General features: G+C 41.2%; 1 protein-coding gene across 3 annotated transcripts in view; it reads left to right on the forward strand.

Annotated features, from left to right (window-relative positions):
- The window catches only part of chd2 (chromodomain helicase DNA binding protein 2), a 22,625-nt gene extending 8,201 nt beyond the window's left edge, over positions 1-14,424 (forward strand). For 2 of the 3 annotated variants that reach the window (XM_020611426.1, XM_020611436.1), the window contains 36 exons: positions 1,479-1,565; positions 1,744-1,802; positions 2,276-2,401; positions 2,732-2,917; positions 3,141-3,280; positions 3,383-3,608; positions 3,691-3,791; positions 3,981-4,022; positions 4,170-4,348; positions 4,613-4,737; positions 4,843-5,059; positions 5,138-5,227; positions 5,332-5,522; positions 5,615-5,803; positions 5,921-6,083; positions 6,238-6,390; positions 6,757-6,828; positions 7,238-7,387; positions 7,488-7,636; positions 7,720-7,816; positions 7,898-7,990; positions 8,132-8,305; positions 8,458-8,627; positions 8,758-8,799; positions 8,916-9,055; positions 9,143-9,281; positions 9,398-9,548; positions 10,042-10,164; positions 10,273-10,395; positions 10,493-10,633; positions 10,895-11,014; positions 11,240-11,418; positions 11,510-11,609; positions 11,720-11,912; positions 12,067-12,313; positions 12,427-14,424. In XM_020611426.1, the coding sequence (XP_020467082.1) occupies positions 1,479-1,565; positions 1,744-1,802; positions 2,276-2,401; positions 2,732-2,917; positions 3,141-3,280; positions 3,383-3,608; positions 3,691-3,791; positions 3,981-4,022; positions 4,170-4,348; positions 4,613-4,737; positions 4,843-5,059; positions 5,138-5,227; positions 5,332-5,522; positions 5,615-5,803; positions 5,921-6,083; positions 6,238-6,390; positions 6,757-6,828; positions 7,238-7,387; positions 7,488-7,636; positions 7,720-7,816; positions 7,898-7,990; positions 8,132-8,305; positions 8,458-8,627; positions 8,758-8,799; positions 8,916-9,055; positions 9,143-9,281; positions 9,398-9,548; positions 10,042-10,164; positions 10,273-10,395; positions 10,493-10,633; positions 10,895-11,014; positions 11,240-11,418; positions 11,510-11,609; positions 11,720-11,912; positions 12,067-12,313; positions 12,427-12,712 (5,163 nt within the window). In that variant the 3' untranslated portion in view covers positions 12,713-14,424. The remainder of the gene's footprint in view (positions 1-1,478; positions 1,566-1,743; positions 1,803-2,275; positions 2,402-2,731; positions 2,918-3,140; positions 3,281-3,382; positions 3,609-3,690; positions 3,792-3,980; positions 4,023-4,169; positions 4,349-4,612; positions 4,738-4,842; positions 5,060-5,137; positions 5,228-5,331; positions 5,523-5,614; positions 5,804-5,920; positions 6,084-6,237; positions 6,391-6,756; positions 6,829-7,237; positions 7,388-7,487; positions 7,637-7,719; positions 7,817-7,897; positions 7,991-8,131; positions 8,306-8,457; positions 8,628-8,757; positions 8,800-8,915; positions 9,056-9,142; positions 9,282-9,397; positions 9,549-10,041; positions 10,165-10,272; positions 10,396-10,492; positions 10,634-10,894; positions 11,015-11,239; positions 11,419-11,509; positions 11,610-11,719; positions 11,913-12,066; positions 12,314-12,426) is intronic. The other variant, XM_020611442.1, reaches the window with a different exon arrangement.
- The last annotated feature ends 2 nt before the right edge of the window (positions 14,425-14,426 follow it).

The following is a 14,426-nucleotide window of genomic DNA, read 5'->3' on the forward strand; positions in this document are numbered from 1 at the left end:
TTTTGTAGACATCATCCTTTGTTTCCTTGGTTTGTATTTTCTGTTCACCCATGGCTGCTTTAATCACATCCACATCTCGCTGGGTAAACTGCAAACTCGTTTTTATCTCCTGTATTTCTCTGGTCATGTCGTCAAGTCTCTTGTTATTTGTCTCCATAAGTAGTTGCACAAAACCTTTGAAGTTGTCTTGTTGTTGGCTCAACAGTGCGGTGTACATCTGCATCTGCTTCTGCTGACTTAACCTCTCTGTTACTTGTGCCGCTGAAATATAATCCTCTTCTGCTTCAACATCCTCATTCGCTTCTGATTTATTAGCTCTTTTCCCTCTTGGAGGCATTTTAATAGTTGTAGAATTTGTTCAAAGACTTGAAAATGTAGAAGATGTGAAAAATCATAGAACAGACAAGAGGAGCAGTAAAGACGTCTGCTCTACTTCAGAGAAGTATCCAAGTCTTCTATGGAATCTGTTTCTCAAGCAGATTGAGGTTCCTGTCCTCTAATAATCAAGACAGAGCTACATTTGTTTGTGTAGTCAGACTCCTAATGTGATTATAAAGTTTTAACTTGTAGGTCCCTTGTAGTCGCTTCCTTAGTTATATAACTTTTACTTCAGGCATACTGTGTGTCAGACTAAAGCTGTAGTGTCCATGCACATACTACATCCAGAGTCTAAGCAGATTTTGTGTAATGTACTCTGTAATGTGTTCTCATTAGAAAAGTGGTAAATTTGAAGTAAAACGCATACCCTAAACTAAATACTCAAAATGGTAACTATGAATACTAACACTACTTGACTTGCAGTTCAAGTATGCTGTGCAATTCACAAAGGAAAATGAGGCACTACTCTGCATAAATTATTACCTTTGGTGGACAGATGGCTACTGAAAGATCTGGGAAAACAATAGTGGGTATTTAATTAAAAGCCACATTTTGGCAGCCCAACATTGTAGTTTTGATAAATGCTCATTGACACACGCACTGCACCATTTCCTATTTGTTGAAAATGGTTGTTTTTTTTTAATACAACACCAAAAACAGTATACTGTAACAACTAGCAGGATCATTGATTAGATGAGCAACAGAAGATTAATGAACTAATTATGACATTTCGTTCTTAATTTGTCATTTATCAAGTAAGATGTCAAACATTTCCTCGTTATACCCACGTATTTCTGAATGTTTGCTGCTTTTCTTTTCTTCTTCTTTTTTTTTTAATAATGATGAAATTGGTTGGACAAAATTTCAAATGTCACCATGGGCTGTGGGAAACCAGAACATGTATCTCAGTTGCCTACTATTTTATAGACCTACCAGTTAAATAATTGAGACAGTCAGCAGATGATTTGATAATGAAAATAACTTAGTTGCAGCACTATAGCACAGACTAAAAGATTAGAATCGAGAATGGAAATTGGACATGTTGTATAGTGATGCAGAATGTTTGTAGCTCCTTGATTGCATTTGCTCTCTGATTGCAGATGTGGGAAGAACATCCAGATGTTTATGGGGTCAGGAGGTCAAATCGCAGTAGACAGGAGCCGGCTCGTTTAAACATTGGAGCTGGGGTAAGCAGACTTGAAGACCATGCACCAGGTCTGACAGTTACCACTGTTGGCATCAACTCCTTTGTCCTGGCTGCTTGTGTCATCTAAGTGGATATTATCTGTTGGTGCTGCTACATAATATTTGTGGAATCGAACCTCTTGCTTAAATGTAGATCTGCTGTGCTGGCTCTATTTACAGGGTAGCAGTGACTCTGAAAGTGAAAGCCCCAAGAGGAAATCACGGACTAAGAAAAAGGAGTAAGTAACAAGGTTGTGAACATATTTTAGGATTTGTATTGTTATTATTTTATTTCTGTAATTGAATTTATTTTACAGTACAGTACTGTATCCTTTAAATCTTTTTGAATACCGCCATGTTGAAACACTTGACACTCTTTTGTTAGCAAGTGTTTTATTTACACTGATCCATACAGTAGTTGTTCACAGTTCACATCTGTTTGTGTCATTCTGTTACCAATGTGTGTTCATATTGTGATTCTTATCATCTAATGCTTATTTGTAAATGGGTATCTGTCTGGCTCACAATGGGCTCAGTTGCTTTCAGTTAGCCAGGTGATCTTTACAGCAAATTTGATTGGTCAGATCAGTGGCTTATCCCTGATCAAACTGGATTGTGCTGAACACCCAGTGGCCAGTGTTTTATGAAATCATCATTGGTTGTAGCAGTGATGGGCCTTGAGGGTGAACTTGTGGCATTTCTTTGTTGTAAGAAATATCTGGAAAGATGACTCAAATGATGATGAAGAGGAGGAGGAGGTGGAGGAGGAGGCTTCCGACAGTACAGACAGTGAGCAGGATGAGATAAAAGTTAGATCCAGACGACTTCCTGCTAGAAGGTAAGAGTGTAGCAAACCCTGGCCATCAGACAGCTACCCACTGCTCATCTCCAAATCACTCCGTATTGTATGAGCAGTTGTTTCATTACATATTTTCCCCTTAATTTCTTACAAAGTACACACCAGAATGCTAAAATATGCAATTTAATCTAATGATAAAACCTGATTTAAAATCCTTTTCAGATTGCAAAAGAAGCGTGGCCATACTGGTTGTTGGTTGCAGTTTGTCAGTCAGCCAGAGACCACAATCACTATGACAGGTGTCTAGGAATGTAGTTCACTGTCTCTAAGTGGTTTGCATGTTTGTGTGTTTAACTCTGTGTTTTACAGACCTCAGACCAAATCATCAAATGTCAAAAAGCAGCTGTCTCAAAAAGGAAGTAAGTCCAGGAAACAGGAGTCATCAGTTGACGAAGATGAGGAGGAGGAGGATGACGACGACGATGATGATGACGATGACGAGGAAGGTACTCCTAAGAGGCAGACTCGAAGAAGGGGTGCAACAAAAGTCAAAAGGTGCATTTCTGAACCAAAGTATTTTTTTTCTCCCCAGAAATTTTGATTTGTTTTTATTACAAGTTTTAATTTGCATTGAATTGTTTGACAGGGACAGATTTAGTTTAATCAGGACTCTAGTCTGACATTTTCCGTTAGAGAAGGTAGTTAAAAGTGGCTTTATTGATAAATGCCCATCACCTGTACACTGACTGTTATGCCCTGTCTTTGTGTTGTGTTATAGTTATAAAGAGGACCAACATGACTTTGAAACAGACTCTGACGACCTGATTGAAATGACAGGGGATGCAGGCGAGGAGCAGCAGGATGATGACAGTGAAACCATTGAGAAGGTTATGGACACCAGAATAGGCAAAAAAGGAGGTGACATGTTTTCACTTATTTCTCATTATTTTTGAAAATCATGTTCTTTCTCATAAAAATACATAAGGGTTCAAAACTTATTTTATTTTTTGGCTCTCTTAGCCACTGGGGCTTCAACTACTGTATATGCTATAGAGGAAAATGGAGACCCATGTGACGGCTTTGACCCTGAGAAAGATGAGGGGGAGACTCAGTATCTGATCAAGTGGAAGGGCTGGTCCTACATCCACAACACATGGGAGAGCATGGACTCTCTGACGCAGCAAAAGGTCAAGGGGCTAAAGAAACTGGACAACTACAAAAAGAAAACTGAAGAGCTCAACTCATGGTGAAAATCTTTGTCTCCACATTAACATTTTAGTTGCAAATCTTTCATGAATTTTCACAGTTTATTTTGTCCTTGTTTGTAGGTTGAGGAACGCATCCCCTGAGGATGTAGAATTTCATAACTGCCAACAGGAGCTCACGGCTGACTTGAACAAGCAGTTTCAAATTGTTGAGCGTGTCATCGGTAAGAAGTCATTGTGTGTTTGATGTTGTCTGTTAGTGCTACAGATGTATTTGTCTGTGTGTTATTTCTTCTGCACGTATAATAGTAAGGTCTACTATGTAAAGTGCCTTGAGATGACTTTTGCTGTGATTTGGCACTATACAAATAAAATTGAATTGAATGGACTTAAATTAATTCTGTTATTAACAGCAACAAAAACAGGAAAGACACCAGGATCCTCTGACTTTCCTTGTAAGTCCCTTCTCTTATTTTTCAGCATGACTCTCACATTTTGTTCACTGGCTTTTTTTAATGGTGTTCTGTACATTTCTGTCAAGTATTAAGTGCTTTTACTTTGTGTCACAATCAGTTGTCTAAGTGTGTCTGCATTTTAAACAGCTCATAGTCACAAGACACCATCCTCCAATGAGCCAGAGTATCTATGCAAATGGATGGGGTTACCTTATTCAGAGTGCAGCTGGGAAGATGGAGCTCTGGTTAGGAAGAAGTTTCAACACTGCATAGACAGCTTCATGAACCGAAACTCCAGCAAAACCATCCCCTCTAAAGACTGCAAGGTATGAGCGAAAACCACCTTATTGTCACCAGTTAACCTTACCTGTATGTCTTGGGACTGTGGGAGGAAAGTGGAGTGCCCAGAGACCATGCACACAGGCATGGGGAGAACACCCCACTGAAAGGCCCCAGTTGGCCTGCAAGCTTGAATTCAGAACCCTCTGGTTGTAAGCCTCCAGTGCTAACCACTGCACCACTGTGCTGCCGTGGTCATTTTTTTATTCTACTCATAACTGGATAAACCTTGTTTCTTCCTGTTATTTCAGGTGTTAAAGCAAAGGCCACGGTTTGTTGCTCTGAAGAAACAACCTTCGTATATAGGAGATGAGAACCTAGAGCTGAGAGATTATCAGCTAGATGGGCTGAACTGGTTGGCTCACTCCTGGTGCAGGTAAATAATAATTAGTTGGTTTTAGTTACCTATTTTGAGAAAAAAGACTAACAATGGACTGTGTATGAAGGAAAAGTATCCTTTTATATCCTTAATCCTCCTTAGGTGCAACAGTGTTATCCTCGCAGATGAGATGGGGCTGGGAAAGACCATCCAGACCATCTCCTTCCTGTCCTACCTGTTCCACCAGCATCAGTTGTACGGGCCCTGCTTACTGGTGGTTCCTCTTTCCACGCTCACCTCCTGGCAGAGGGAGTTTGCCAACTGGTCTCCAGACATTAATGTGGTGGTGTACCTCGGTGATGTCATGAGCAGGAAAACGGTAGGTTGAATTAGTGTGTTCAGTATTGCTGTGGTATCTCTAGTGTTGGATACATAAACTTACTTCTGTTTTGTGTAGATCCGTGACTACGAATGGGTGAACCATCAAACGAAAAGAATTCGTTTCAACGCACTATTAACTACTTATGAGATTCTGCTTAAAGACAAGGTAGGTCCAATGATGAATCAAATACTTATTTATGGTTGTGTTTACTATATGCTTTTATTGCATGCATGAAGAGAGTAACTTGCAACAATTAACATTGTCTCCAGACGGTGCTTGGGAACATTAACTGGGCTTTCCTAGGTGTGGATGAAGCTCACAGGCTGAAGAATGATGACTCCCTGCTGTACAAAACATTAATGGAGTTCAGGTCCAACCACAGACTCCTCATTACTGGCACTCCACTGCAGAACTCCCTCAAAGAGCTTTGGTCACTGTTGCACTTCCTCATGCCTGACAAGTATGTCCTGGTTTATTCATTTATTATGATGCAGAACTGAAATGCTCATCAACACCAACCAAGAAGAGTGACATTTCTGTTGTGCACTGCAGGTTTGATTCTTGGGAGGATTTTGAGGATGAACATGGGAAAGGAAGGGAAAATGGTTATCAGAGTCTTCACAAAGTACTTGAGCCTTTCCTCCTCCGACGTGTCAAGAAAGATGTGGAAAAGTCTCTGCCTGCTAAGGTGGAACAGATCCTCCGTGTAGACATGACAGCACAACAGAAACAGTTTTATAAGTACGAGTTTTATCACTGTCTTAACATTTTTATTGCACTTGTCTTTTACATAAACCACTTGTACAGTTGCTGCATTTCTTCTCCCCATTAACTTAATTTGATCCTGAATATTTCCAGGTGGATTTTAACGAGGAATTACAAAGCTCTTAATAAAGGCACTCGAGGCAGCTCCTCTGGCTTCCTGAATATTGTTATGGAGCTGAAAAAGTGCTGCAACCACAGTTTCCTCATTAAGCAGCCTGAGGAGGGAGATGCTGAAACACAGCAGGAACACCTGCAGGTAAGTCTCTTTATGAACCCTTTTTAGATTCAATCAGCACCTCGGGACAACTCTGCAAAGGAAACTAGTTGTGATTCAACATAGAAGAAAACACGATAATATCAACAGATGCCTCAGTTAGTTCATTTCTCTGATTTAACGTTGTATGTCATAGAATCTAGTGAGGGGCAGCGGGAAGCTGGTGTTGCTGGACAAGCTGCTGACCAGACTCAGAGAGAGAGGCAGCCGAGTTCTTATCTTCTCCCAGATGGTCAGGATGTTGGATATTCTGGCTGAATACCTTACCATGAAGCGCTATCCATTCCAGGTAAGATTTGCACAGTTTGGGGTTGAGTTCAGATTTCACTCCAGACTTCACATACAAGTACACACAGTGGGGTGGGGGTTGAACGGGGATCAGATGTCAGTGTCGTTGCGCACACACTCTGCCAAGCTGAGATTTCATCTGGTTATTTATATCGGCAAGTTATTTTCTTCTGAAGACCAGCTGGACTACTGCAAGTCATCTGACTTGGGTTGTTTTGCTGACTTATTCTTTGCAGTAGACTGTTGTGATAAAGTCTGGGCGTATAGACAGGGTACAAAGGAAAGCAGAGTGATGGTGAGGGTGGAGGAGATAGCTCCCTAGGGAAGCATCAGTGGATAAATCTCTGTTTTCCTCTGTCCTGTTCAGCGATTGGACGGTTCCATAAAAGGAGAAATCCGAAAGCAAGCACTTGACCACTTTAATGCAGAAGGCTCCGAGGTATGTAGACTAACTTATTACTACTAACTGATATGAACAGAGATGGCAAGTATGGAAATGTTTGTTCAAGCTGAAGTAAATTTAATACATTTTTCTTATTATAAGTATTAAAATTATTGTCAAATGCACTTCCACAGTGACTTCATTGTTGAGATGTTACAAAAAATGCAGGCAAATGGGTGATACTGATTTTTAAACAAACACAGCACATGTTCATCTTGTTTTTTGGGTCACTTTTTTGAGAGTAGTAGCACGTGGTGGGTATATTTGATAAATTTATACGGCTTAATTTATGATCATCATTTTACTATTTCCTGTGTTCTTGAAAATTCAAGGTATATTTACCAATGTTTGGTGTTTGCTGTATGTTTCTGGAGGACATCTTTAGTAGGTTTAATCTGTTTTCTAGGACTTCTGCTTCCTGTTGTCCACCAGAGCTGGAGGTTTAGGGATTAACTTGGCATCAGCAGACACTGTAGTCATCTTTGACTCTGACTGGAATCCTCAAAATGACCTGCAGGCACAAGCCAGGGCTCACAGGATTGGCCAGAAGAAACAGGTAACCGACTGCTCAAATTCATAGCTGTCATTGTGCACTGTATATACTGCATAACTCGTAAGATTCTTGTATAAAATATGCCTGTGCTTTCCCTTCATAGGTGAATATATACCGACTCGTGACCAAAGGAACAGTGGAGGAGGACATTATTGAGAGGGCAAAGAAGAAGATGGTTTTGGACCATCTTGTCATTCAGAGGATGGACACCACTGGACGAACTGTGCTGGACAGCAATTCAGGAAACACAAAGTAAGATGTCAAAAATGAGTTACAGCTTTTTCATGATTGGTTGAGATACTGGAGCTCTCCATGTGGTTAACATCTTTTCCCAGTTCAAACCCATTCAATAAAGAAGAACTGAGTGCTATTCTCAAGTTTGGTGCAGAAGATCTTTTCAAAGAGGCAGAAGGAGAGGAGTCTGAACCACAGGTATCACAATGAGTCAGTGATCCTGCACTAAAAATACTTGTATACTTTAGAAAATAAACTACAATTTCTTTGATTTTGTAGGAGATGGATATTGAAGAGATCCTGAGGTTAGCTGAAACACGTGAAAGTGACCAGGGCTCAAGTGCTACAGATGAACTTCTATCTCAGTTCAAGGTATCTACAAGTTTGTTTATTAAATTATGGTTCAGTATCCAGAGACCTGATTTCAGAAACTGATATCAAATCTAATGACAGGCATCCCTCCCTTTTAACTTCTCCCTCTCTCTCTCTCTGTCTCTTTGCACTCTGTCACAGGTGGCCAATTTCTCCAGCATGGATGAGAGCACTCCAGAGTTCGAGGAGAAGCCCATGCGGGAATGGGATGATATCATTCCTGAGGAGCAGCGACGCAAAATTGAGGAAGAGGAGAAGCAGCGGGAGATGGAAGACATCTTCATGCTGCCCAGAAGCAGAAGCTCTAACAAGAGGGTAAGAAGAGAATTTACCAATTTATTTGCTAAAGTAAAAATGCTGTTTGCCTATTTTCCAGCACTGATTGCCACCATTATTTAAGTGATGTGCCATCTTCTATTAGCCTCTGAGCTTTTCAGCTGGCTCACAGTGGCTCTTGTATTTTCCAGGCTCAAGCCAATGACAGTGACAGCGACGTGGGCTCCAAGCTGAAGCACCGATCCTCAGGCTCTGAAAGCGAGACGGACGATAGCGACGATGACAAGAAGCCAAAGAAGAGAGGCAGACCTAGAGCCCGCAAAAACAATGTGGAGGGTTTCACTGATGCAGAGATCCGCAGGTAAAGTGTTCATTGAGGATTTTTTTTTTCAGTTTTAATCTGTATTTTTATTATTACAATGAAGCCCAGTTGTCTGTCATTGTTCTTTCATGATAACAGTTAATAATGTATTCAAAATAACATCTAACAGGTTCATTAAGGCATACAAGAAATTTGGATCTCCACTTGAAAGGTAAGCATATTATTAAATGATATTAATAGCCATTATATGTCTGGATCATTTATTTAAATATGACTCATGAAGTTATCAGCTGTACCATGCATTCAGAAGATCTTCTCTGTATTCAGGTTAGAGGCAATTGCCCGAGACTCTGAGCTAGTGGACAAATCAATAGCAGATCTGAAGAGACTCGGTGAACTGATCCATTCTAGCTGTGTGGCTGCAGTGCAGGAGCACGAGGAACATGTTAAAGAGAACCCAGTTGAAGGTGTGTTAGTATTACTTGTTGAGAGTTCTTTCAAATTTCTGCATTTTCCAGGCCTAAAAATTTTGCATGGTGTTATTGTTATTCTAGCCAAAGGTCCTGGGAAGCGGCGAGGAATTAATATTAAGATCTCAGGAGTGCAGGTCAATGCCAAGTCCATCATCCAGCACGAGGAAGAGTTTGAGCCGCTGCACAAAGCAGTGCCCTCAAACCCTGCTGAGAGGAATAAGTAAGATACCACTGCGAGTATAATTGAGAGTGTGACCTTTGTATTGCTTCTAGATAGGATGGTTCAGAAAATGTGAGTCTGTGTTACAGATTAAACTTGAAAAACCTTTTCCACAGGTTCAAGCTGACATACAGAGTGAAGGTAGCCCACTTTGATGTGGATTGGGATTTGCAGGATGACATTCAGCTCTTGCTTGGTACCTATGAGCACGGCTTTGGCAACTGGGATCTGATCAAGACAGACCCCGACCTTAAACTGGCTGATAAGGTAAATACTGTATCGAAAAGCTGCAGTACCTTGATCATGGAGTAAGGGAGGGATTTTCCATAAAGAGGAATATTCATTCATTTTCTACCGCTTAGTCCCTGAACGGGGTCACCGGGGGGGGCAGAGCCAATCCCGGCCAGCAATCGGGCGAAGGCGGGGTACACCTTGGACAGGTCGCCAATCCATCGCAGGGCTAACACATAGACGAACAACCACACACACGCACATGCACTCCTATGGGCAATTTAGAGACACCAATCAACCTAAGCTGCATGTCTTTGGACTGTGGGAGGAAGCCGCAACGGTGCTAACCACTGCGCCACCGTGCTGCCCTGAAGAGGAATAATAAAACAAAATTAGCACAAATTTTGCGTGAAGACTTTTATAAGTATATTTTAAACAGAACTGGCATGTTGAGGTATTGTAAAAACTTTGAAAAACACAATGCAGTTCAGTGCTCTATGAAACACTTAGTATTCACATACTTCTGCAGATTCTTCCAGATGATCCAAGTAAAAAGCCTCAGGCCAAGCAGTTACAGGCGAGAGCAGAATATCTTCTCAAGCTGCTGAAAAAAGAACAAGACAACACCGACCTGTCTAAAACAGGAGAAGAGGTATGTTGCTATTAATCGCTGAGTAACTCATCCACACTGGTTTCACCACTTTGATGTGCACAAAGCCCCCTACCTGCCCCATCGCTCATGCAGTCACTTCCTATAAAGGTCAAAGTGAAGAAGAGGAAGCCTCGGGTGAAAAAGGAGAACAAGATTCTCAAGGATGAGCAGGGCAATGACATCTCCTCCCCCCACCTGTCTGACAACCTGTCAGAGGAGGGTGAGGTCAAGGTCAGCCATAAGATGACCACTGCAGTTATATGTCTGTGTCCAGGTTTTCCATTTGTTATATTGTTTAACTTGCATTGTCTTTCTCATGTTTGAGCAGGATGATGGAACAGAGAAGTCCCCCACCAAGAAGAGGCAAAAGAAAAAGGATAACAAAGAGAACAAAGAAAAACAGGGAACTCCTAAAAAGGAGAAGGACAGGGACAAAGAAAAGAAGGGTACAAAGCCCAGAAAAGAAAAGGTATTTCACAACAGTATTCATGAATGTAACATACTGCATTTTTAACTATTTTTTTTACATGACAGAAATGAAATGAGGTTCTTGAGAGTGATTCAGGCATTTTTTTGCAGTGCTACACATCTTAAAGCATGCAGCTAAAGGACAGTGGATAGAAAGTCATGGCTTTTTGCCTGTCTGTCCTCATCCTGTGGATAATCTGTGTGCTATGTGAATGGCAGATAGGGGTTAATTGTCTTGATGTCTGGTATTTTTGTCTTTCAGGCAAACAAAGGATCCAGAGGTAAGAAGACTCAGGGTCCAGTTCATATTACAGCAGGCTCTGAGCCCGTTCCCATAGAAGGAAAGGAGGATGATGAACTCGACCAGGAGACTTTCAGTGTTGTGAGTTTCTCTTTCTCTTTCTTCTTTAATTCTTGTGCAAAGGTAAGCATAAGAATTGGACAGACAGTGGTTATGATGACAAGAAGCAAAAGAAGAGGCAGACCTGTGCTACAGGACCCTTGCACATTACTGATCACATTGCTGCATAGCTTGTTTTTTTTTTAATCATGGAGTCCAAGAAGCTGTGCAGTTCAATAATCTAGCCAATTTGTGCATGTGTTTCAGTGTAAGGAGCGCATGAGGCCGGTGAAAAAGGCCCTGAAGCAGCTGGATAAACCAGATGAGGGTCTGTCTGACCAGGAGCAACTCCAGCATACACGCACATGCCTGCTGAAGATTGGAGACCGTATCACAGAGTGCCTTAAAGCCTACAGTGACCCTGAGCATGTCAAAACATGGCGAAGGTAAGATGACTGGACTCGACCTCTGTGAGATTAATCATGATGCTCGCCTGTTTAAACACTACTGATGACTATTTTGTGCCTTTGTTGGCAGAAACCTCTGGATTTTTGTATCTAAGTTTACAGAGTTTGGTGCAAGGAAGCTTCACAAGCTTTACAAAATGGCACAGAAGAAGCGATCGCATGAGGAAGAGGTAAGTTGCTCCAGTTTCAAATCAGAAACACTGTGGTTTAACAAGACTCCTCAAGCGAATGTGGTCTCTTGTATGCAACCAGCACTCAAAACAGCCTGTGACATTTCCAGAAAGAGCAGAAGAAGAAGGATGATCATGCAGGGAGGGTAAAGCCGTTCAGACCAGAACCCTCTGGTTCCAGTAGAGACTCCACGGGTACGCAGCCATCCTCCAAATCAACGTCTCACCTGGCTCAGCCAGGGCCCCACAGACACCACAGAGAACCATACAATGCGGTTAACAAGCGGCACTTTGGCAGTGATGGTATGTGTGGATAGACTTTTTGTTTTCAAGCTGTTATTTTCTGATCGGTGACTTATAGAACATTATACTGTACATAGAATTATACAGGTAAAACACGTTGAAACCTTTTTCGCTAAGAAAAAACGAATGTTAAATGCATTATATTTCATTACAGATCGAGGAGACTGGCAGAGGGACCGTAAATATGGTTACCCCGGTAACAGCAACCAGTCATGGCAGGGAGACCGACATCATCCATATGACCCGCATCGCTACAAGGATCACTATAGTGATCGACGTCCACACGGAGACTCTTATCGCAGCTCAGGCAGTTATCGCAACAACATCTCCCCCCGAAAAAGGCCATATGAGCAGTACAGCAATGACCGGGACCACAGGGGACACAGACCCTATTATGACAGGTGAGGATTATTCTAACCTAGCAAAATGCTTCGTTCAAGTCATTTTAAATACGACGATAGCCATGGTTTCATCCCTTTGGTTTATAAAAATCATGCTGTGAATGGTATTTCAGGCATCTGGACCCCAAAAGAAGACGTTCTGATGAGTTCCGTCCAAACTACCACCAAGGACTAGAGGGTCCCCTTCAGGACTTCAGGAGGATGCCAGATCACCGGCCGGTAGGTCCTCCTGGGCTAGAGCACTACAGCAGGCCTTTCCACCCTGACAAACCTCCACCGCTGTTGGACCCTCGCTCCCCGCAGGCCCAGAAGTCTCCCCAGGACTCCCGCTCTCCGCTCGAGCGACCCGTAGAGCTGAACGCTGTGCCAGACCCCAGCTGGAACAACAGGAAAACTTAAAGTCTGCTAGTGTTGGTTAAATAACTGATCTGGGTGTTTTCTCCAAGGTCAAGGCCACATGCTGCTGCTGATGAACAAGTGTGGAGTCACCAATCATAAGCTCAGTTGGAAAGGGAATCGACACGCACTCTCTTACCAGCAAAACCAAACTATTTTGCTCTTTCCCCTAGAATGACTGTGGCTGTGAACATTTTGTGCCCTGAAGGAAGAAGTTTGTTTCCTCATGTCATCTTCACATCGGAGAAAAAAACAAAACAAATAACAAATAAAACAAGCATCTTTATTTAAATGAACTGACTTGATCAGTCAGTCATGGTAAGACTGAGTGGATGCTTGGAACTACAATCATGTCTATGGATGCTTAGTCCCATGGACTATTATTAAAGGAGAACTTAGGAAACATGAACTGATGATTGAGCTCAATCCTAAAAGTGCCTGTAGGTTTTGGCCTTTTTGAATGGTAAGTGTATGGGATTATTCCCAGAGGACCCCTGACACAGACATTGTTTTTTGTTTTGTGTGTGTTTAGTCTCGCAAACGCTGTCGTTAGAAGATTTCAATACAAACGAATGTGTAACGTGTTCTCATCTGCACCTTTGAAATGTTTATCTTGAACATGTAGCTGAACGGAACTGTGGAAGTATCACCATGTGGATTAAAATGGTGGCATGATGGGACAGTCTGGCTCTTTTGACAGATCAGTCCAAGCCAGTATGTTTCCTCTAAACACTCAACATAAAGTTTAAAAAATGTTTTAACAATATCATGTTTCTCACGTGTACAAATAATCATTATTTCTTTAATGGTGTAGCTATATAAAGCATCGCAATGCTCTTGCTCTGTTCACTGAGTAGGCCCTGTGAAATGGAAGCTTTTGATAAGCAGTATTTATTGCAACAACTCATACAAAGGTTCATAACACTATGACTTAAAACAATCTTTTATTTTTGCCTTTAGGTATTAATGATGGTTAGGAATGGTACTTCAGTTTAGTTTCATTAATTCACCCATCTTTTCAGCTATGTATGTTTAAAAGAAAAAAAAAAAGTTTGATGATACTATGTGACAAAACCTTTTTTTCTTATCCATGGTTTGACAATATTATTGATTCACAGAGTTTTGCTGTTGCTGGTACATTGTTGAACTGTCCGGAAGTCGCCAATGACATTTCATTATGTTTAGTACTGTTGATCATTGTTTTCCTGTGCCAAATCTAGTCCAGCTCTAACCCTCTTTTTTTTTTTGTATAATGCTTTCCATTTGTGCCTTATTTATGTCTATTAATATATTGTATATGGGTTTATGGACAGTACTGTGGTGTAACACAGACAGGATGTATTATTAAATAGTATTAAACAGTCACATTATAGGAAATTACTCTTACTAAATCATAATTTAGTATGATTTAAACAGGTGAAGGGACCATGTGTTCTGGTAACTTATATGATTCTGTGATTTCTAAAGAAGTACATGATTTGAGGGTAAAATTGGGGTGAAACAATGTAAAGGAATAGTGTGTTTTGTCCAGGGCACTTATCCGGCCTGTTACAGTGAACAGCCAGCACATTTTTTTTTTCTTTTCACGTTTAAACAAGCTACAGTTCCTGTATCATATTTTCTTTAAGAAAGTCTAAATAATTTATATTTGTGACAAAACCACTCTTCATGAGACATGTGCTGTACATACATTTGGAAATATGTAATAAACTTTGTT

The sequence above is a fragment of the Monopterus albus genome, unplaced genomic scaffold (genome assembly GCF_001952655.1).
Source record: "Monopterus albus unplaced genomic scaffold, M_albus_1.0 scaffold5.1, whole genome shotgun sequence".
NCBI lineage: Eukaryota > Metazoa > Chordata > Actinopteri > Synbranchiformes > Synbranchidae > Monopterus > Monopterus albus.